General features: G+C 31.1%; 1 protein-coding gene across 1 annotated transcript; it reads right to left on the bottom strand.

Annotated features, from left to right (window-relative positions):
• Window positions 1-4,739: 4,739 nt before the first annotated feature.
• On the bottom strand, window positions 4,740-22,775 carry LOC141338106 (adhesion G protein-coupled receptor D2-like). The gene is made up of 18 exons (XM_073843667.1): window positions 22,766-22,775; window positions 22,431-22,649; window positions 21,724-22,362; window positions 21,199-21,372; window positions 18,499-18,569; window positions 18,083-18,355; window positions 17,864-17,975; window positions 17,499-17,636; window positions 15,114-15,216; window positions 14,890-15,001; window positions 14,471-14,520; window positions 14,249-14,375; window positions 11,384-11,487; window positions 10,758-10,860; window positions 8,691-8,844; window positions 7,048-7,181; window positions 5,670-5,785; window positions 4,740-4,920 (listed from the first exon to the last, which is right to left on the bottom strand). Exons 1-18 carry the CDS (start codon window positions 22,773-22,775, stop codon window positions 4,740-4,742), a joined length of 2,820 nt encoding a protein of 939 aa, XP_073699768.1.
• Between the last annotated feature and the right edge of the window lie 1,090 nt (window positions 22,776-23,865).

The raw sequence follows: 23,865 nt of genomic DNA, 5'->3' as shown, positions 1-23,865 counted from the left end.
AAACACATTTTTATATTTAAAATATTTATAAATTTTTTATTTATATAATATACAAATATCAAAATTACAGATCAAAATAAAATTAAACAAAATAAAATAAAATTAAATTAAATTAAATTACCATATTCAAAAATTATACCCAATCCTAAACTTTTGAATGGTATTTTACTGATTAATAGTTCAGTATTTAACAAAATAAAATAAAATAAATTAAAATCAAATCAAATCAAATGTATATATTTTGCAATTTATATAGTAAACAAATATCAAAAGTACAGATCAATTTAATAATTCAGTATATTAAAAATAATTAAATTAAATTAAATTAAATCACCACAATTTAAAAAAAATATACCCACTCCCAAACTTTTGAATGGTAGTTTTTAAATGTATAAAATTAAATTAAATTAAATTAAATTAAATAATAAAATAAAATAACACATAAAGAAATTATATCCAGCTCTGAATGGTATTTTTACAGTTTATAAAAATAAAGATTATTTTAATTTTAATTAAATTAATTTAATTTAATTTAATTCAGTATATTTTAAAAAATAAAATAATAAACATAAAAATTATACCAAATCCCAAACTTCTAAATAGTAGTTTTGCAATTTCTATAGTTTACAGATTACAAAATTACATATTAATTAAAAAAATTCAGTAAAAAAATAAATAAAAAAGCAAATAAATAAACTCTAGTATAAAACAGACAATTTTTTTTAACTTATTCAGTATTCTAAAACAAGTCTTGCTTGATTCATGTAAAATCAAACTTACATGATCTGTCTATCAAGCTATTTGATGATACAGCGGTTTCCAGGACTGAAGGACACAAATAATCATAGTTTAATCACTAGAAATTGACTTGAATATGAAATAGAAAGCACCTTCTACACTTCTGACATTACTGATGTATGCTTGTACATAAAAATATACAATGCTGAACTTGCTAAACCTAACTTTTAAAGCACAAAAGATTAAAAAAAACCTTGGGCAAAACGCATGAATACTGTAGGACAGTAGAGAGAAATTCATATGGTAATATGCCATTGAATATGATAACAATAAAAATACGACAAACTTTATAAACCTATTTATAAACCTCTGCGCAGATATAAAGACACTCTCAAAGTGAGTTTTACATGCGTTCAATCTGCAACTTCTCCTATGGCGTGAGATGTGGACAAACAAACAACAGAAAACAAACTGTGACTTTGTTTCAGAAAGGCCTACATCAGTTATGACTGTGTGTTGAAACATTTTTTAATTAGTGTGGAAAATGCACTATTTATAGTGTGGTTTAATGATGCGAGTCAGGCTAAATCTCTATTGATTTTCTTGTGATATATACAGCTCTATTATAGAAACGACTGATTAAGGAGCTTCACAGATCGCAAACGCACGACTCAAACCGCACAGGCTTGTAACCGATAAAGAATGACACACTTTTTTTTCTTTGATCAAAATAAAACACTGTGATCTTCTCTACAACGCTCTTGAACACAGCTATTGACACACAGCGCATCTCCAAATGAGATGATTTTGATTAATAGCAGACAGTCCTTAAAAAAAAAAATATATATATATATATATATTTATGAGAAAAAATATATTGCTTTGTGTTATGAAAGACACAGCACAGGTTTTCCACAATAAAGCAAAAAACTAATAACGAGAAAAAAACAAACACAGACGTTTATTTAATGCAAATTAACATCTGTATTATGATTTTTTTCGGTATCATATTAAATATATATTTGAACAAATATTTGAAATGATTCTAAATAATAATAAAACTTAATATACAATATATTTTGGATAAAATATACTGTATAAAATATGAATAATACAATATAAAAAAATGACATAAATTATTACATATGATCTCAGAAGTATTATTCATGCACAAAATGATTATAAAAATATTTAAAAATAAAAGTATACTGCTCTGTATTTCAAAAGCTATGAGACAGAAGAATATTAAAAAAGAAAATACATATAGATCTGTGATTTAAATTAATGCAGTATTTTGTATATTTTGCACCTGCTTAAATTTATAATTAATATGTATTTTAATAATTGTTAATAATGTTTAAATAATAATAAAAATACATTTAATATACATAATAATATATACAATTCTGAAAATTATTTTAGGTGTTAATCATGGACAAAATGATAATAAACATATTTCTAAATAAAAAAATATATATATTTTTTTTAAACTACAAGACAGCAGAAAATTATAAATGGAAAAAATGACAAATACAGACTTATTTAAATGAGGCAATATTCTGTATATTTTGATTTTGCACCTGCTTAAATGTAAAACCGATATGTATTTTAATAATTATTTCAAATCATTTTAAAAAATAATCAAATAACATCTTAAAATGACTAAAATAAATGATCAAACTAATCTAAATTATTTTGGTTGTTTTCTGAATTGTTAATCATGCACAGAACTAGATAAAAAAAATTATAAATACAAATATACTGCTTTGTTTTTAAAAAAAACTACAAGACAGCAGAGTATTGAAAACGAAGACAAATACAGACTTGTCATTTAAATTAATGCAATTAATGCAAGATATTTTAAATAATAATTAAAATAACATTTTAAACAAAAAATAAAAATAAAATAAAATAAACACAATAATAAAATAAATGATCAAATTAATCTACATTTCTGAAAATTATTGTTTTCTAACATTAATAAAACACATGATAAAATAAATTCTGAAAATGATTTTGTTCAATTTCAGAAGTGTTAATCATGCACAGAACAAGATCAAAAATATTTATAAATAAAAACTAATGTTTTAAAAACTGCTGCACACATTTTCCACAAGACAGCAGAAAATGAAATATAAATAAGACCGGTAATTATGTGATTTTTGAATTCTTCTGATTTTGATTTTGAACCTGCTTAAATGTACAATTAATATATATTTTAATAATTATTTCTAATTATTTTAAATAATAATCAAATAACACCTAACCTTAATAATATAAATGATCAAATAAATTCTGAAATTATTGTCAATTTTAGAATTGCTAATCATGCACAGGACAAAATCAAAAATATTTATGAATAAAAAAGAAATTATGTTTTATTAGCTGCTGAACACATTTTCCACAAGACAGCAGGAAATTAAAAACAGGACAGACCTGTAGATGTTGTGATATATGTATAACTTAATATTCTGAAATATTCTGCATATTTTGATTTTGTGCCTGCTAACATTTAAAATATGTTTTTTTTATAATTATTTAAAATAATAATCAAATAACATCTTAAAATGAATAAAATAAATGCTAAATAAATTTGAAAATTATGTTTGCCAATTTCATAATTGTTAATTAAGATCAAAAATATTTATAAATAATAAAAAATATGTTTAAAAAGCTACTGTACACATTTTCCAGAAGACAGCAGAAAATGAAAATTAAGATTTTTGAATAATTCAATGCATTATTCTATTTTTGATTTTGCACCAGCTTAAATGTATAATGTATTTTAATAATTATTTCAAATGACTTTAAATAATAATCAAATAACATTAATAATATAAATGATCAAATACATTCTGAAAAGTATTACTGTCAATTTTAGAATTGTTAATTATGTACAGAACAAGTTCAAAAATATTTATCAAAAATCTATTTTTTAATACCTTTTTAAAAAAGTTTTTAAACCTGCTGTACATATGACATATGACTGCATAAAAACAGGACAGACCTGTAGATGTTGTGATTTTTGAATAATTTAATGAAATTTTCAGCATATCTTGATTTTGCACCCGCTTAAATGTATAATTAATATGTATTCTAATAACTATTACAAATTATTTTAAATAATAATACAAAAAAATACCAGAATTCTCTAAATAAATTCTAAAAAAATATATTTTGTCAATTTCAGAACTGTTAATCATGCACAGAACAAGACCAAAAAAATAATAAAATAAAAAATATGTTTTGAAAGCTGCTGTACACATTTTCCACAAGACAGCAGAAAATTATGACGTGATTCTGTTTTTGATTTTAAAATGTATAATCAATATATATTTTAAAAATTATTTCAAATGTTTTAAAATAAAACTCAAATAACACCTACCATTAATAATATAAATGATCAAATAAATTCTAAAAATGATTACTGCCAATTTCAGAATTGTTAATCATGCACAGAACAAAAAAAAATCAGTTTTATTAGCTGCAGTACACATTTTCCACAAGACAGTAGAAAATTAAAAACATATGCTATATTTAGCATATTTTAAATTTGAGCCAGCTGAAATGTGGTATTAATACTAAATTAACAGTAAATAACATACATATGTTCTTCTTTTTTAAACTATAATAATAATAACGACATTCAAAAATAAATTAAACGACCAAGAAAATTTCCCAGAATGTTCAAACACAGAAAAAAAGAGCAGCTTGGCCGTAATAAAGGCTTTAGGAAGAATTTCAACCACCGTTTATAATGATTTAACGGGAAAAGGAAGTAACAGAGGATCCGTTCGGAATCCTTTGTCTTTCGCCAAAAATAATTTCACCCACATTCTGACAGTTACCAAAAGACAAACGCTAAGAAAAGCGACTGCACGAACGTCGAAAAGGCGAGAATAGAGTCCCGGCGTTTACCAGAAGTCAGAATAAAACTGGCGTCTCACACACACAGATGCTCTCAGTCTGTGCCGTCTCCATGTTAAACAGCAATTATCTCTTCACTCCCCACTGTTTACCTCAGCTAAAACCGCCGTGGGCTTCGGCGTGAACGCTCTTACCTGCAGCGAGTTCAGGAGGCTGAAGACGTAAGCGATGACCACGGAGAACGGCACCAGGACGCCGCAGAGCCACGTCAGGCCTAGGATGGGCAACAAAACCAGTACGGCTTTCACCGCCGCCCTAAAAGTGAGGAAAACACTTTATTTTAATACAATCGTCCGCATATAAGGCCGTCGACAGATTTCAGGGGTCATTCCCAGCACAACGGGAGCTGCTGCTTATTCTCACATTGTGACAATTTCCACGCTAAATCGCTTTTAATTCTGTTTAGTATAAAATTACCTCCCTATTCAGGTAACCGCTAAAGCGAACCAGCTGCCGTCCGAACGGGGCCTGCCAGCCGGAGGAAGCGTGTGTTTGATTTTCCTTGGATTCGACCACCGGCTTTCAAGAGTCACATTGATATTTTTTACACACAGGGGCCCTCAGCGACTGATGCTGGAGGTCCAGACGCGTCGAAATGCCGGGTTACGTGTGGCAGCTTAATTTGCGTGGTGGTTATTTACGGTCTCAAGGAGAAGCTGAATCTATAAACCGACATGAGAACGGCTTGTTTTTAAGTAACACATAACGCCGGGTTCCCGCAGTGACTGAGCTGTCTGAAAGTTTACTTTGAGTGGAAAAAAAAGGTCGGGTCGTTCCATTAATGGGCCGAAAAACAAACAAAACATTTGATGTTGAAAGAGGCTGTAATGTGCAAATAGATCATTTTAATAGAAAGCCAAAATGACTGAGGATCAGTCGGACTCCACAGGCGGATGGACCGGCAGCGAGCACACAGCTGTGAAAGGGTGCCTCCATGTGGCGATAGAGAAACTGTATCGTTCCTGTGTCTAAATATGAGCGGGAGAACGATGTCTTATCTGTACCTTATCTGTTCAGAGATTTGCTCTTCTGGGCTGGTGTTCAGAGTCATCATTAAAGATCTCCGCTTGGCTGTGGCGATGGTGATCACGACCACACGGGTCAGAATCATGATATTTACCTGAAATAATACAAATACGTACTGTATAATAAACATAGGTATTAGAATCATACATCTATCTATAAAAGCATTATTATTATTATTATTAAACATACACACATATAAGAGCACATATATAAATAAAAAGTGCTACCACTTAGTGTGTGTGTTATTTGCAGTATATTAAAATACATGAAACAATATAAACTTTAGACAAATGTTATATATTAAAGTAATAAATACTAACATTAGTAACATTATAAAAATCCAATTTATATATGTGCCACGAGTGTTTTAGTGCCATGTTAAAAAATGAAAAAATCTAAAATGATGAGATATATTACGAGAATAAAGTTGAAAATATTTCGAGAATCAAGTCGAATTTATTTATATGTACCAAAAACCTTAAAACCTGTCATTAATAGCATGGGTATATTTGTAGCAATAGCCAAAAATACATTGTATGAGTCAAAATGATCAACTTTTCTTTTATGGCAAAAGTCATTAGGACATTAGGTAAAGATCATGTTCCATGAAGATATTTTGTAAGTTTCCTACTGTAAATATATTAAAACTTAATTTTTGATTAGTAATATGCATTGCTAAGAACTTCATCTGGACAACTTTAAAGGTGCTTTTCACAATATTTAGATTTTTTGCACCCTCAGATTCCAGATAGTTGTATCTCGACAAACCATACATCAATGGAAAGCTTATTTATTCAGTTTTCAGATAATGAATACATCTCAATCTTAAAAAAATTTACGCTTATGACTGGTTTTGTGGTTCAGGGTCACATGAGTATAAAAAAAAATGTTTTATATTACATATTTGTATTTCAATGAAAAAATAAGTCCAAAACTCTCAATTTCAACATTTTGAACAATAGGCCCCTACTTTTTTTCTTACAGAAATTCCTGTGTTTATTTTTTGTGATAATTAAATTAAGGCATTAAAGATTTATTTATTTTTAATCAAATAAAAATGAAACCCTTTTATTTTCTGGCAAACAAACAGAGGTTTACTGTTCAAATTAATACATATTAATACAGATTAAAAATTGTGCAAATATTCCTTTAAAAAAATTTATAATAATTGTATTATTTTTTTCTAAAATTAAGTGGCTAATCTGTTTTTTTATAATTTATTTTTTTATTTGAAATGGACAGAAAATGGAATATTTAAAGACGTACATAATACTGTTTGTCACAGGTGGTTTTTATTTATTATTATCATCATTACCATTTTTATAAAAGACAATAATGGCATAAGTAAAGACATACCATAATAATAAAGATGACAGGTCCTGCAAAGCCCCATATGACGCCGTTCTGAACACTGAGCCAGCAGTGACCGTCCGCTGAGTAATTCCCAGAAGCAGAGGCCAGTGTGATGGTCACGATCAGCACAGGCAGACCTGTTAAACAACACACATTTCTACATTACAGGTGTCGCTTTAAAACTGAGCACATTTTCTTAAATGTTTGGCTTGAAAAGAATACTTATGCAGGGATTTGTGACTGAAAACTACTGTGTGCGACTATGAAAAAATATTTATGAACACCATGTTCGACTGACCCGATCAGCATATTTTTTTGCAACGGTTTTCCAACGTCGAGTAATGTATCATGAACATATCTCATGAATCCTTTCATAAACAAAGTGTAGAGAGAGTGTAAATAAGAGACTGATTGTGCAGTATAGAGAGCGTCGTTGATTATAATTACAACTTTGAGAGATTGCGATGAACTAAGATGAGTGACCGCTTTTAATAATTTTTAAGGGAGTTTGTAAATGAGATATCGATTTAATACAAGTTAAATAAACAAGAAGTTATTATTAAGAGACTTACATTGTCTGACTATAACACTACTGCCGGATTTTGCTCTATTTCGTCGTCAAAAATAGTCACAACTGAGCCACTGCGCACCTCCATTCAAACACAGCGGTGTCTCGTTTATGAATGAAGGGTCATTTTTAAAGATATCTAGTGAGTCAATGATTCAATTTCCCATTCATAAAGATGGTCACTTGCTTTATTCCTGAATAAATCAGCTGTTCGAACGAATCAAATGAATGAATGATTCAATAATTAAATCAGTTGCTGCCACCTACTGGCAGATTTAGTTATCTTTTCAGTTACTTAAATCATTTAATATTTCTGCATGCAATATTTTATATTTAAAACAATCTCAACATGAATTTGATTGCACTCATGCCACCTCTGAGCCCCATTAAACATATGAAAATACAAGCCACTTTTGTGTTTTTCTGTGCCACCTCTGTAGTACAAATTAATTTTGTTAATACTGTTTTCCTTTGATTGGTAACTTATTCTTATCCTACTTGTTCTTATTCTGTTGTTTTAATTAGAAAAGCTTTTTTAAAAAGCTTAAAAATATATCATTTAAAAAAATGGACATAAAATATGATACACTTTTAATGAAGTTCAACAAAATTCCCCTGTAAGGAGTCAAATATCACCTCATAATTGAAAAAGGCTATTTTTTTAATCCGATTTTTTATTATTGGTTAGAATGTGCTCCTGAAATTTTGGAGCACAAGTGCTATTTTATAGTGCTATTAAGTTATGCTATTTTTTATTTTAAATAAATGGTTTGCGGTAACAGTGAGGTTGAATATAAATGTCACAGTTTACATGGCAGGTATAAATGTTCACTTTTCTACAGTTTGGATATTTTAACATTTAATTTGATGACTGAATAGTTACAGACTAGTCTAAATTAAGAAAAAATAAAAAGTAGTGTAACATAAAATCATGAAGTATATAAGAATATTCAGTGCAACAATAAAGCACAAAGCCATCAAATCAACAGGGAACCTGCATTCCTGTACTCTTGAACCCAATCAATAACTGTTTAGTACAACAGATTGCAGAGGAGATTTGGGGGTGGAGTCTCATTACCCCAGCCAATCAGGTAGTAGTATTTCATGTGTCGGTCCTCGCTCAAATTAACGCTCACTACTTTGCTCCAGAGCAGCAGGCCCTCGACCAGCATCCAGCTGAACGCCGACATGAAGAACAGATGCATCAGAGCTGCCACAAGCATGCAGGCCACCTACGGGGCAAAGGTCAGAGAGCAGGCAGTCAGGGGTCAAAAGATCAAACAGCCACACAAACGTGGCCGTACGCCAGCTTATCCAACGCCAAATATGGCAACAATGCTAATGTTGTTTTAAGACAATGTCAGACTCATGGTACTAAGTTTGTGCTGGAAATAGACTTGGTTTCCTTTTTAAAAATTCAATATTATAGCCCTGATAGCATTTAATAAAGCAGTAAGGCACTTGAGGATGTGCGTTAGAGTGATTTTGCTGTGGTTGGACACTGACCCTCTTAAACATAGTAAAAACACTGTAATACATGACCTTGTATGGTGTATACTAATGTAAAATAGGCTATTATTTTAATATTCTTAATACATTTATATCAAAACTTGTGTGTGCAGTAGTGCTGTTGTTGTTAAAACAACAGTTACTACAGTAAAACTAATAAAAACGTTTTAGGTAATTAAAATAAAGCTGAAATTGAATAGATAGATCAATAACTTAGAAATAAAAAAAATAATAAACAAAGGGTTTGGACATGTAGCTTTGGCAGCTATCTGAAATTGAATATGCTGAAGTACTGAAATTACTGAACTAAACTTTAACAAATAAAAATAAACTATTATATACTTAAAAATATCTTATATTTATTTTATATACTGTACATAATATTGTTTTATTGTTAAAGGTCCACTGAAGCGCCTTGAAACACGCAGCGTTATTCTATGTGGTGACGTACTTTTAACTGAAACAAAAACATATCGCCCAGCCCCGCCCAATAATTTTGAATAGCCAATAGCGTTCCATTTATCTCTGCTCGGGCAAGAGCCGTTGAGCTCGGTAAAGCCGCATTTGTAAGCTTATGACAGCCACAGACTAATAAATTACCCCACAGATTCAATATGAAACTTGCTAAAACGAAATAGTGATTCAAGTGTAGTCGAGTGTAGTTTAATACATGCCGACCGCACATATGAGCGCTTATGATCTCCTCCGCGTCTCTGTGTAGGGGGCGGGACACTACGGACTCTAGAGAGTATTTGATTGGACAGAACGTTTGATGAGAAACTGAAGTGCACGGTGATATCATCCAAATCCTTGATTCATATTGGCGGAAGTGACGAGACTGTAAGTTTTGAATGCCCATATCTTGTAAACGCGAATTTTGTCTTCGTTTTGCAGCACATTAGCTTATAGATAACCTTAAGGCTAATATATTCATACTAAAAGCCAAAAAACTTTAATTTTGATTTCAGGGGGACTTTAATTATTTTAATTACATTATTTAATATTAAAAAAGCATTATATCAAAATATTCTCATGCATAGCAGTGTTGTTAACCAACTAAAGCGAAGTCTAAAAAAATTATAATTGAAATACAAATATATTGCATGAAAAACTAAAAAAAAAAAAAAAAAATAGAAATGTTGCCTTCATAATTAACTGAAATATTTTAATTGTATTTTTAGATTTATTTTATATACTGTATTATTATATTGTTAATTATTTTAATTATATTATTTATTATTAAAAACAATAAACAAATTAAATATACAAAATGTTTTAGGTAATTAAAATAAAGTTGAAATTAAATAAAATAAATATTTTATTTATAAAAAAAAAGTTGCCTGTAATAATAAATATATATGTTTAGGATGAAGTATTAAAGTAACTAAAGGCAAAACTGAAATAAAAATATATTAATCCTATTTTAAAAAACATATATTTTAATTATATTATTTAATATTTAAAAAAATGTATTATAATATAAAAAATATATTATTATGCATAGCAGTGTTGTTGCCAACTACAGCTAAATACACTACTGCATAAATAATATAATGATTACAGCAAATATTCTTATTCATAATATATTACAACCTAATTCTGAATGTACCAAATAAAACTATAAAAAACACCAAACCTTATTATGAACAGCAGAACCACTGCAGAGAAGGACAATTTGAGCACAAGTCAAAGACACAAAAAGATTTTTGTGGACTGATGTCCGATCAGACTTCGGGATGCTGTTAAAACAAAGAAACACTTTTTTGTCATATATATACACATTTATTTTTCGCCATCAATCAGACACATTTTGACAATCTAATGGCAAATGTTTATGATACTAAACTGTATTTATTTTGTTAACCCAGTTGAAGTATGTGTGAGTGTGGTTTGATTAACAGGCCATCAATCTCTTAAAGCAACCAGCTTGGCTGATACCGCGCTGATTAACCTCTCTTTGTGTGCCCCTTCCCTTTAATTAACTCCCCTGTAATGTCACCATAAAACTTCAGCTTCGGCCTCATTTGGCACAGAGCACTAATTAGCCGATTAGTGGTTTTCAATACTTATTCAGCCTCACAACTGAGCGCTATTGACAGGCCGCGTGGTGCTCAGAGTCAAGCAAATGTTATGCTACGCCGTGACCCTTCTGAACCCGACGCTGGAAGTTAGACATCATAAAAAGCTAGCGATTTCCCCAGCAGAAGCGCACGGCTCTTGTCATGCTGTCGGCGTGGTAGTGCATCGGTGAAAACCACTTACTCTAACACGGTAAACAGCATCAAGGTCACCACCAGCGCGCAGAGAGACGCTCCGGATCCGATAAACGTCAGCTTCGTCAAGATGCTCTCTTCTTTAGCGCTCCACTGCGGGGAGAAGACCCATCAAAACACAACGATCTCGTATTCCTAACGCTCCGTCTGTCTCTCAATCTAACGCACTGGAAATATACGTTAACTAGCGTGTGTATGAGGGTCGATGCTGTTAGTGGGATGAATGATGTGATGAAGTGGCGCTCAGGCATTAGTGTGATCATATTTGTTTCTTATGAAGTTCTACAGAGGAACTTCTCATATAATGATCGATACGCAAACACAAAGACTTGTGTTTGTGAGCTAACAGTGACCTCTTTTGGACAGACTGTGTTATAACAGAAAATGTGAGCAGTGATGTACTTATGTAAAAGGTTAAATGGCTAATACCATAATTTTAAGACTTGCATATTGCACCATGTTTATATTAGTATAAATATTTTTATCTAAAAATAAAATGTATTGCTTAAAGCATTTAAGTAAAAATTATATTTAATATTTTAGATATCTTTTCATAATATTTAATATATACACATCATATATATTTTATATACATTTTTTAAAATAACTTGTACTAAAATATAAAATAAAATAAATGCGTATAAATCATTTTGCATTTTGTTTATATTACAATGTGTGTATATAATAATAATAAGTATTGTTGTTGTTGTTGTTGAATTTGTTTTATTAATGATTTATTCATATTTAATATATATCTTATATACTTTATACACCATATTTTATGAATAAATCATTTTTAATAAAATATAAATAAAATAATGAGTACAAATAATGTTGCATTTTGTATATATTACAATGTGTGATACAATAATGATAATAATTACTATCATTGTTGTTGTTATTGAATTTGTTTTATTAATTGTTATTATTAATTTATTAAATTTAATATATATTTTACACACCATGGTTTTATGAATAAATTATTTATACTAATACATAAACTAAAATAAAATGAACAGTGTGTATAAATAATATTGTATTTTGTATACATTAGAATGTGTGTGTGCATAATAATAATAATAATTCATATTATTATTATTAGTGTTGAAATAGGTTTATTATTAATAATAATTATTATTAGTTTAAATATTTTTTATCTATAAATAAAATATAAAAATGTTTCATAATATTTAATATATATCATATATATTTTACATACCATTTTTATAAATAAATTATTAGTACTAATATTTAAAATACATGATGTGGATAAATAATATTGCATTTTGTATATATTACAATGTATATAATAATAATTATTATTATTGTTGTTGAATTAGTTTTTATTATTAATAATTATTAATGCTAATTTATTAATATATATTGTATATATTTTATACACAATATTTTTTATGAAATTATTTATACTAATAAATGTGTGTAAATAATATTGTATTTTTTATATATTTGAATGTGTGTATATAATAATTATTATTTTATTTTATTATTATTATTTATTTAATGTTGAAATAGGTTTATTAATAATAATTATTATTAATGTATTAATTTTTGATATTAGTATACATATTTATCTATAAATAAAATAGAAATGATTTATATTTTAATATATCTCATATATATTTTATATATTTGAATGTATGTATATAATAATAATAATTACTACTTATATATTATATATATTATAATTATTATTAATGTATTCATTTTGATAATAGTATAAATACATACTTATTTAATATTTAATATATCATAAATATTTTATACATTTGAATGCGTATATATTTTTTTATTGTTGAAATAGGTTTATTAATAATGATAATTATTATTAATGTATTAATTTTGATATTAGTATACATATTTTATCTATTTATATATATATATATATATATATATATATATCCTTTTTTTAAATATATATACCATATTTTTACGAATAAATTTATACTAATAAATAAAATAATGTGTATAAATAATATTGTATTTTGTATATATTAGTGTGTGTACATAATATTAATTATTATTATTATTATTATTTATTGTTTAAATAGTTTTATTATTATTATTGTTATTGTTATTATTATTCATTTATTATTATTTAAATTTCTATAAAATTGTATCTATAAATAACATAAATAAAAATGTTTCATATTTAATATATATCATATATATTTATATACCATATTTGTATAAGTAAATAAAAAATATATATTTTACTAATAAATAAAATAAATTGTGTAGTAATAGTAATTACTTTTATTATTATTATCTGTTTAATTTTATTTTTACTATTATTAATATATTAATATTTATATCAGTATAGATACTTTTTATCCATACATAAAATAAATGTATTTATTATGTAATGCATTTAAGCAAAAGTTCCATTTAATATTTTAGATATATTTTGATAATATTTAATATATATCATATTCATTTTACATACCATATTTTATGAATAAATTATTTATACTAATAAATAAAATAAAATAAAATAACATGCATAATACTGTATTTTATATGTTTTGGTGTGTGGAAAATAATTATTATTATTATTTGTTTTTTTAATAATTATTATTAATTTATTACTATTATTAATAATAATGAATTTAATGAGTATCATATCTTCTTATTCTACTTTTATATTCATATATTCAAATACCATATTCGAATCGGGGTGTGTGTGTGTACATATATATATAACGTGTGTGTGTGTGTGTGTGTGTGTGTGTGTGTGTTTGAGTAAATATATAGTACAATAAAAAAATATATTTAAAAAAAAAGTGTGTATTTGTTACATTCTTGTTACAGCTGAAAGCACAAAGTGTAAACATACCCTGTGCTCCATATAATTCATGAGGACAGCAAAATTGGTGGTGTGGTTGCAGAAGCAGGAAGTGACTTCAGGAGCAGAAGGCAACACTCTGCACCCTTTATTGGACCAAGAACTTGTATGACCCGCCCTTTGGACATGAGACACTACATCAGACCCAAACAAGACACTGTAATACGACATAACATCTATTAGCAGTTTTGTAACAGGATTACGTTCACTTACATGATATTCCAAAAGACACAGACAGGAGTCACTTGTCTGGAATACTGGGCCTAAATAAGAAAAAAGGAAAAATAATCATTTTTATAGAATATAAAACTATTTTAGTTTACTTTAGCTTTATTTTTATATTTTCAGTTTATGTTTTATAGATCATTAATTAGTGATTATGTTGTGTTTTTGTCTTTTTATTACTTTTAGTAATTCTACATAGTTAATTACTAATATTTAATTTTTAGTTTTAGCTATTTTAGTACTAAGTTAGACTACATGAAAATAAGAAAATAAGAAACAAGTTTTTTCGTTTCGTTTGGTTTCTTTCAGTTAATGTTTATTTTATTCCTAGTAACAAAAACGTGTTTTTTATGGTTTTAGTTAATTGAAGGTTAATTGAAGACATTCACTCCTTCCAGTCTTTTTACCGTAATCCCAGAGGATAGGGTGTACTGGACAGAGACAGGAACATTTTCTGCCCTGGAAACGTCCCGCACTGTTGCTGAGATCACTGCTGTGGACAGCTGACCAGTGTGATGCCTAACACATGAACAAAACAGCATTACAATGGCCGCAGTCAACTGTAAATCCAAAGAAAAAGATTTAAACATTAATATTAGTGTAAAAAAAATTTTATCAGGCTCATGCTAACCTATTGTCTTTCTGTTGGTCAGAAAGGGTTTTCACCTCCAGCCTGGACAAGATGTCTAACAGGTTATTGTAATAGGTATGAATAAGCATCACTTCCTTGTGGCCTGTCAAGTAATATTAGCAAACAGTTGCTTATTATGAAAGGAATTATTTACCCAAAAATGAAAATTACCCCATGATTTACTCACCCTCAAGCCATCCTAGATGAATATGGCTTTCTTCTTTCAGAAGAATATAATCAGAGTTACATTAAAAATGTCTTGGCTTATAAGTTTAAGTATTGAAGTGAAATAAGTATTTGATTCCCTATCAATCAGCAAGACTTATGGCTCCCAGGTGTCTTTTATACAGGTAACGAGCTGAGATTAGGAGTACTATCTTAAAGGGAGTGCTCGTAATCTCAATTTGCTACCTGTATAAAAGACACCTGTCCACAGAAGCAATCAATCAATCAGATTTCAAACTCTCCACCATGGCCAAGACCAAAGAGCTGTCCAAGGATGTCAGGGACAAGACTGTAGACCTACACAAGGCTGGAGTGGGCTACAAAACCATCGCCAAGCAGCTTGGTGAGAAGGTGACAACAGTTGGTGGGATTATTCGCGAATGGAAGAAACACAAAATAACTGTGAATCTCCTTCAATGCAAGATCTCACCTCGTGGAGGTTCAATGATCATGAGAACGATGAGGAATCAGCCCAGAACTACACGAGAGGCTCTTGTCAATGATCTCAAGGCAGGTGGGATCACAATCACCAAGAAAACAATTGGTAACACACTACGCCGTGAAGGACTGAAATCCTCCAGTGCCCGAAAGGTCCCCCTGCTCAAGAAAGAATGTGTACAGGCCCAAATGAAGTTTGCCAATGCACATCTGAATGATTCAGAGGAGATCTGGGTGAAAGTGTTGTGGTCAGATGAGACCAAAATCAAGCTCTTTGGCATCAACTCAACTCGCTGGGTTTGGAGGAGGAGGAATGCTGTCTATAACCCCAAGAACACCTTCACCGTCAAACATGGAGGTGGAAACATTATGCTTTGGGGGTGTTTTTTGGCTTAGGGGACAGAACCACTGCACCGCATCAAAGTAACGATGGACAGGGCTATGTATCAAATCTTGGGTGAGAACCTCCTTCCCTCAGCCAGGGCATTGAAAATGGGTTGTGGATGGGTATTCCAGCATGACAATGACCCAAAATACACGGCCAATACAACAAAGGAGTGGGCTCAAGAAGAAGCACATTAAGGTCCTGGAGTGGCCTAGCCAGTCTCCAGACCTTAATCCCATAGGAAATCTGTGGAGGGAGTTGAAGGTTTGAGTTGTCAAACGTCAGCCTCGAAACCTTAATGACTTGGAGAGGATCTGCAGAGAGGAGCGGGAGAAAATCCCTCCAGAGATGTGTGCAAACCTGGAGGCCAACTACAAGAAATGTCTGACCTCTGTGATTGCTAACAAGCGTTTTGCCACCATGTACTAAGTCATGTTTTGTGAAGGGGTTAAATACTTATTTCACTCATTGAAATGAAAATTAATTTATAACTTTTTTGAAATGCGTTTTTCTGGATTTTTTTTGTTGTTATTCTGTCTCTCACTGTTCAAATAAATATTGTATTTATATTAGGGATGCACCGATACGAATCGGCCGATCATGCTTGCGCGTTTTGTCAGTAAAGCCGGTTCTGTAATCAGCGGTAAATGCCATCAGGTGCGTGATTTCACGTTGAGCCGTGTATACTACACACAGCCGTTGTTTACCGACGAGCTGCACAAATCAATGTTCATTATCAGTGTGAAAGTGCGCAGCTCGTCAGTGAACAACGGCTGTGTGTAGTATATACGGCTCAACGTGAAATCACGCACCTGATGGCATTTACCGCTGATTACAGAACCGGCTTTACTGACAAAAGGCGCAAGTGATCGGCCGATATGGATCGGTGCATCCCTAATATTCTAAACATATAAAATTATAGACTGATCATTTCTTTGTCAGTGGGCAAACATACAAAATCAGCAGGGTATTTCCCTCACTGTAAATGCCTTCTGAAGCAAATCAATGCGTTTGTGTAAGAAAAATACCCATATCCGAATCACTTCAGAAGGCCTTTATTAACCCTCTGGAGCCATGTGGAGCACTTTTTATGATGAATGGATGCACTTTATTGAACTTTGAAATCTCAACAGCCATTCACTGCCATTACAAAGCTTGGAGGAGCCAGGACATTTTTTTTAATATAACTCTGATTGCATTCGTCTGAAAGAAGAAAGTCATCTACACCTAGGATGGCTTGAGGGTGAGAAAATCATTGGGTAATTTTCATTTTTGAGTGATTACTATAAGATATCTGTAGAGATAAGAAAACTACCTAAAAGCCCTTCTTATCTCACCCGAAGTAAAGATTCTCTGCATTTCTGACTCTGGTATGAGGATCTCATCATGACTGCCGAACTGACCACCATGATTCGAAGGCTTGAACACACATCCGCAGGTCATCTGCGACAGACTCCGTGGCTCCAGATGAATATCTGAGGAAGCAACTGATATTGTGACTCTCAATATAAAAAAAAATTATCATTGTTTGTACAGTTTTTATGGTAGGACAAGTAAATTTGCCATGGCTAAACAGTCATAACTGCTCAAATACAATGACAGACAAAAGAGGTTTATCTTTATTACGCTACCTCTTAAGAAAACAAATACTGACTCTGAAATATTCTGCTACCAATTCATGCTGAGGAAAAATCCACTGTACCCATGTTGTTTGTTGACATTGTGAAGCTTTTGCGCTCATTCCAGAGAGCATCCGCCAGCGTACACAGGAGCTTGTCAATGCTCTCCACAATTGTCAACGGTCCAAGGTGATTCTAAGAAGATACAGGAAACAGACACTGACAGAAGAGTCAACACCCACTTTTTTGTAAATTTGGTTCTTTAAAAACAGGTTAGAACCAATTTCAAACTCAAAACATACCTCTTCTGTTATCAAATCCTCCCATTGTTCGCCCATATCAGGGTTGATGAGTCTGCTAACCAGTTCTAAGCAATTGCGGATCATAGATATGAAGACTTCAGTGGGAACGGTCATTTTATTGAGTCGAGTGGCCTTCTCGATGGTTTCAGTGAAGTACAGAAGATCAGAATGTGTAACGATGTCTGCTTTGCTGTCCATAACTCTCAATATGGCACTCAAAAGGGAAATATGACGAGTCAGATCATTCTCAGGGAGCAATGTTGCATTTGTATCCTGTGGAGAAAGATAGTCTAAGTTCAAGTCATTAGACGATTATATTGAATGTCTATGTGTCAATAGTATCTGTATTTGGATCTTTGTAGAGTATGTTTAGAGTGAATATAATAAAAACCAGCCATGAGCTCTGTCTAACTCACAGGTTTGGAATGAATCTCATCGCTGACTTGTGAGAAGAATGAGGTTCCAGGAAAACCAAAGTCCAGCTGCTCTGAAACGAAGAAGGGAAATGATTAGATTATGAACACATGGTCAACAGCATAAGAAACTGCATTTTTAGGGCTCCATACAAAGCAAAATCACAACTCAACGAAACAAAAATTAACATAAAATACAAAACAAAAATGCAAACGATAACAAAACTTGACACCAAACACAACAAAAACAAAACAACACAACAAATTACAAAACAAAAATTAAAAAAAAGAGAACAAAACACATCAAAACAACACAAAAAAACAACACAACAAAAAAAACAACTGAAAACAAAACAAAAATGCAAAAGATAAAACAACAAAAAAAGACTCCACACAAAACATAACAAAAATAACATAAAAACAAACATGCAAAAGATAACAAAACTCCACACAAAACACACAAAAAATAACAAAATACAAAACAAAAATGCAAAAGGTAGCAAAACACAACAAGACTTAACAACAAAAAATAAAACAAAATAAAAATGCAAAAGCAAACAAAACACAACAAACACAAAACCAAACAACACAACAAAAAATAACAAAACAAAAACTCAAAAGATGACAAAACACAACAAAAAAACTAAACAAAACAAAACTGCAAAAGAAAACAAAACACATCCAAAATTAAAAAAATAAAACACAAAAAAATGCAAAAACTAAAACACAACAAAAACAAAACAATACAACAAAAAATAACAAAACACAAAAACAAATATGCAAAAGATAACAAAACACAATTAAACTAAACAACACAAAAACAAATGCAAAAGATAACTAAACATAACAAAACTCCACACAAAAACAAAACAACAAAGCAAAAATTAACATAAAACAAAATATAAATGCAAAAGATACCAAAACACAACAAAAAACATCAAAATAACAATTTAACATGAAACAAAATACAAAAGCTAAAAAAACCCGCAAAACTAAAATTAACAAAACACAAAAAAGCAAAAGATAACAAAACACAACAAAAATAAATCAGAGCACAAAATAACACAACAAACATGCAAAAAGATAACAAAGCTCACACAAAACAAACAAAAACAAAACACACAAAAAATATCAAAACAAAACAAAAATGCAAAAGCAAACAAAACACAAAACCAAACACAACAAAAAATAATATAAAACAAAAACTCAAGATGACAAAACAAAAAAAACATAAAACATAACACAAAAATGCAAAAGACAACAAACACATCCAAAGTTAACAAAATAAAACACAAAAAATGCAACAACTAAAACACAACAAAAAAATAACAAAACACAAAACAAATATGTGAAAGATAACTAAACATTGAAACTTAACACAAAACAATTAAAAAGGTAAAACAAAACAAAAATGCAAAAGATAACACACAACAAAACACAACATAAAAACACAACAAAAACAACACAACAGAAAAGACCACAACATAAACGCAAACAAATAGATAAATAAACACAAAAACAAAACAAAAAATAACAGAAAACAAACAATAATGTCTTGCATTTTTGTTTGTTTTATGTTATTTTTTGTTTTGTTTCAGAGGTAACAAAACCTCAGAAAACGCAACAAAAACAAAAACAAAAAACTAAACAAAAAAAATGCAAAAGATAAAAACAACAGAACTCCACACAAAACACAACTAAAACAACAAAAACTAACATAAACTAACAAAAACACAAACAAAACCAAATAGGAAGTCACTAGCTCCTAAAACATAATATATAGTGAATGTGACCATTTATTTACAAATATTCAAATGAACAAACAGTGAATAAATAGTCTCACAAACTAAAAACCATAAACCGCAACAGTTCCTGGTTCATTTTTAATAGGACATAACTAAATTACTCTCAGTTTAGTGAGTCATTATTTTGAACTCAGTATTATTCCAAATAATGCACTAAGAGAGCCTGATTCACACTGCAAACTCGCAAGCGAGTTGACAGTTTGTTTAAAAAAATTATTTTGATGACCTCAACAAAAAGAACAGGTTTATATAAATCATTAGCCCATGAACCGAAATTGCTCTTGCATGCATTGGAAAGCACTGTACATGCACTCTAAATCTTAAAATAATTTGCGTAAAATAATTTGCATTGGCAACCTTTTAAATTGCCGTTTGGAGCACTGAAATGTCCTTATAATGATATATTTTATATTTATAATCCCATGTATATTTTTAATGCATGTAGTTGGTGTTATTTTAAGCGTATTATCTATGTTTCTTCTTTTTTAAATTTGAGCTCATGATCTAATTAAATGTCATAATATCCAGTGGAAAAACAGTATCCACACTCAGACTTGCACTGTAAAAAGTTGTCACCAGTTTCATCTTAAAAACTTAAGATCAGCAGCTGCCTTAACATTTTAAGATAAATCATCTTAAAAGTACAAGTTATTTTAACTAATTGTATTGTCGTGAGTTGAAATGACTTGTAGTTTTTAAGTTGATTTAACTTAAAATTTTAAGGCAGCTGCCGAACTTGAAACTGGTGAAATCTTTTTACAGTGTGGACAGAACCAAGTCCCACCCTACATTTTATTTATTTTTCGCTAATGCGTTTCACTCAAGAAAAGCTCTGCCACTACTTGCGTTAAACTGGATCTTTAATAATGCTTCAAAATATTCTAAAGCAGGTGAACACCTTTTGGAAAGAGGCAAACGCTTCCTCTGTGTGTTGTGCAGGAGTCATTAATCGCTTTTCCACTTGCAGGGTCAAAGGTTACACAGGTCTTGTGAGAAGCACTGGAAAAATTGTGAAGCAAACTCTGATCCAACCCAGAGATGACAAGCTGGTCTTGTGGTCGTATTTTGGAGCCTGTGAGAGACAAGAACAAAAACTAGTTTAGCAGAAAATTAATCTTCTTCAGCCAATTCATCTGTCTAGTACCCAGCAGCCGGAAACCCAAGTTTGCTTCTAGTCCGCCAATTTAAAGATGTCATAATGAGTCATAGCTCTCAAGCTCTCCAAGTCTGTAAAGACCATGTGTCGTCTCAGAAAAAGAGTAAGGAACTCTGAATCCATGACTCATGTGATGAAGAATATATTGTGAAGGGTGGGTCTCACCATTACCGCACAGATGAAATATTTACAACCATCTCAGTTTCCAATCGCATTTGCGGGGGAGTAGAAATGATTATGCAAAGACACAAGAGTGCAAGACTCTACCTTGACATGGCGAGCTTCCTATATGTGTCTGCAGGGACGTCTCTATTTCCAGTGAGGACTCGTTCCACTTGAAGAACAAACCAGAAGGGACTGGTGAGCAATGTTTTTCCATGCTTTGGATTTCAGAGTCGACCAGCAAACGATCCCACATGTACAGCTGTGTAACGTTCCCACAAAGCGCCTTGTCGCTGTTGTAGCCTCCATAGGTATCCTGGTCTTGTCCGATCATGAAAAGTCCATCGCCTCCGATGTGACTGGTCGAGTTGAGGTCGATCCCAGAACCCAGAACCATTCCATCCACCCAGATGACCCACTTCCCGCTATTGCCGTCCCAACTCGTGCATATAAAGTGCCAGGCGGCATCATTGATGAAACCAGTTATGTAGGTGCTGTTCATACCATGCACCAACAACCCAAGGTTGACCGATTGGTTTTCGGTGATTTGCACTTGGAGTTGGAATTCTTTGATGAACGATTCAACGGCGTACGAGAAGACTGTGGAAAGTCCGAGACAATTGGGATCGAGCTGGAGAAGAGCGCAAACCGTAAGTGCCTCCATTTTAGGGAACTTGTGGTGAAGGCGAGCTGATTTGCGGTGCGGACGCACTGGAAATTCAAGTACGTATATGTCTGGAGGACCTGGAAAAGAATTTGTAATGTTTACTATTGAAACTTTAAGGCGTGCGATGAATATGGTTGGTGCTTACCATGTTTTTGCAAGACGCCTGCACTTTCAATCCATACGGGTTGGGTGATATTTAAGGATCGTAGGAAGGCATTCAGCTTTTGAATCTCTTCAGTATTGGACACCATCACCAATGTCCCTGAACGCTGGAGGCAGAGGCTGCTGGCAACTTGCCACGGCTGTCGATCTGGCACGTATTCGGGGTAATAGTCATCATGTGTAAGCAGGGTTTTGCTTTCCACTGTAAACACAAGAGTATTTTTGTTTACAAACACATGACACCTTTTAGTGTAAATTGTAAATCCGTGTGATTTCAAGCTTTGAATTGAGTTACAGATCGTATTATGCTGTGATTACCGTTTTCCATGCAGTGATGAATGAGAACCTTGGTTTGTAAAGAAAACAAAGGTTTGCCATTATATAAAAACAATAGTAATTTAATTTAAATAGGTATTCATTATATGCTAGGAGCATTTGTTATCATATATGTGACCCTGGACCACAAAACCAGTCTTACGTAGTACTGGTATATTTGTAGCAATAGTCAAAAATACATTGTAAGGGTCAAAATGATCGAAAATCATTGGGATATTAAGTAAAGATCATGTTCCATGAAGATATTTTGTACATTTTCTACAGTAAATATATTAAAACGTAACTTTTGAATAGTAATATGCATTGCTAAGAACTTAATTTGGACAACTTTAAAGGCGATTTTCTCAATATTTTGATTTTGTTGCACCCTCACATTCCTGATTTTCAAATAGTTGTATCTCAGCCAAATATTGTTTCATCTTAACACACCATGCATCAATGGAAAGCTTATTTATACAGCTTTCAGATGAATAAATCTCAATTTTTCTCAAAATTTAACGTTAACCTTATGACTGGTTTTGTGGTTCAGGGTCACATATTAACATATGTTATTCATATAAGGAAAGACGTATATTTAAATTGAATTATGGATTACTTACAATCACGTTGGAGCAGATAACTTTCAACAGATTCATCCTGCGAAAACAAATATTCATTAGCAGTGACACAAATGTAACTTATAATGAGGAAATTTATTAAACACGTTCAACGAAAAAGTTTGCAGTATTACCTCAAGAGCAGAAACGTCAAATGTATTCATTAAAGCGTATATTAAAACCGAATAAAACCGTCTATTACCTGAATATGAGATAAAGTTACAGTCGGAGGTCATAAATGTAATATTTTATTCCGAGGAGTGAAGTTTAGCAAACGGCTCACACTCTTTCCGTTGAAAGTGTTGTGAGGAACTCCTGTGTGAGATCATGAGAGGCAGCAGCGGAGAGAGAACAGACAACAGTTCCCGCCACTCCCCTCCTTACCATCAACACAACTTTATATTTGAGTTTGGAAGCGCTGAAAAGAATTGCGTTTTTGTGGTCAGTTAAAAAATAACATCTCTGACTCTGAATTTATGTAACCCC

The sequence above is a fragment of the Garra rufa genome, chromosome 7 (assembly GCF_049309525.1).
Source record: "Garra rufa chromosome 7, GarRuf1.0, whole genome shotgun sequence".
NCBI classification, from domain to species: Eukaryota; Metazoa; Chordata; class Actinopteri; order Cypriniformes; family Cyprinidae; genus Garra; species Garra rufa.
Note: the sequence above shows the minus strand (reverse complement) of the source record. Positions and strands in the feature narration are given on the sequence as shown.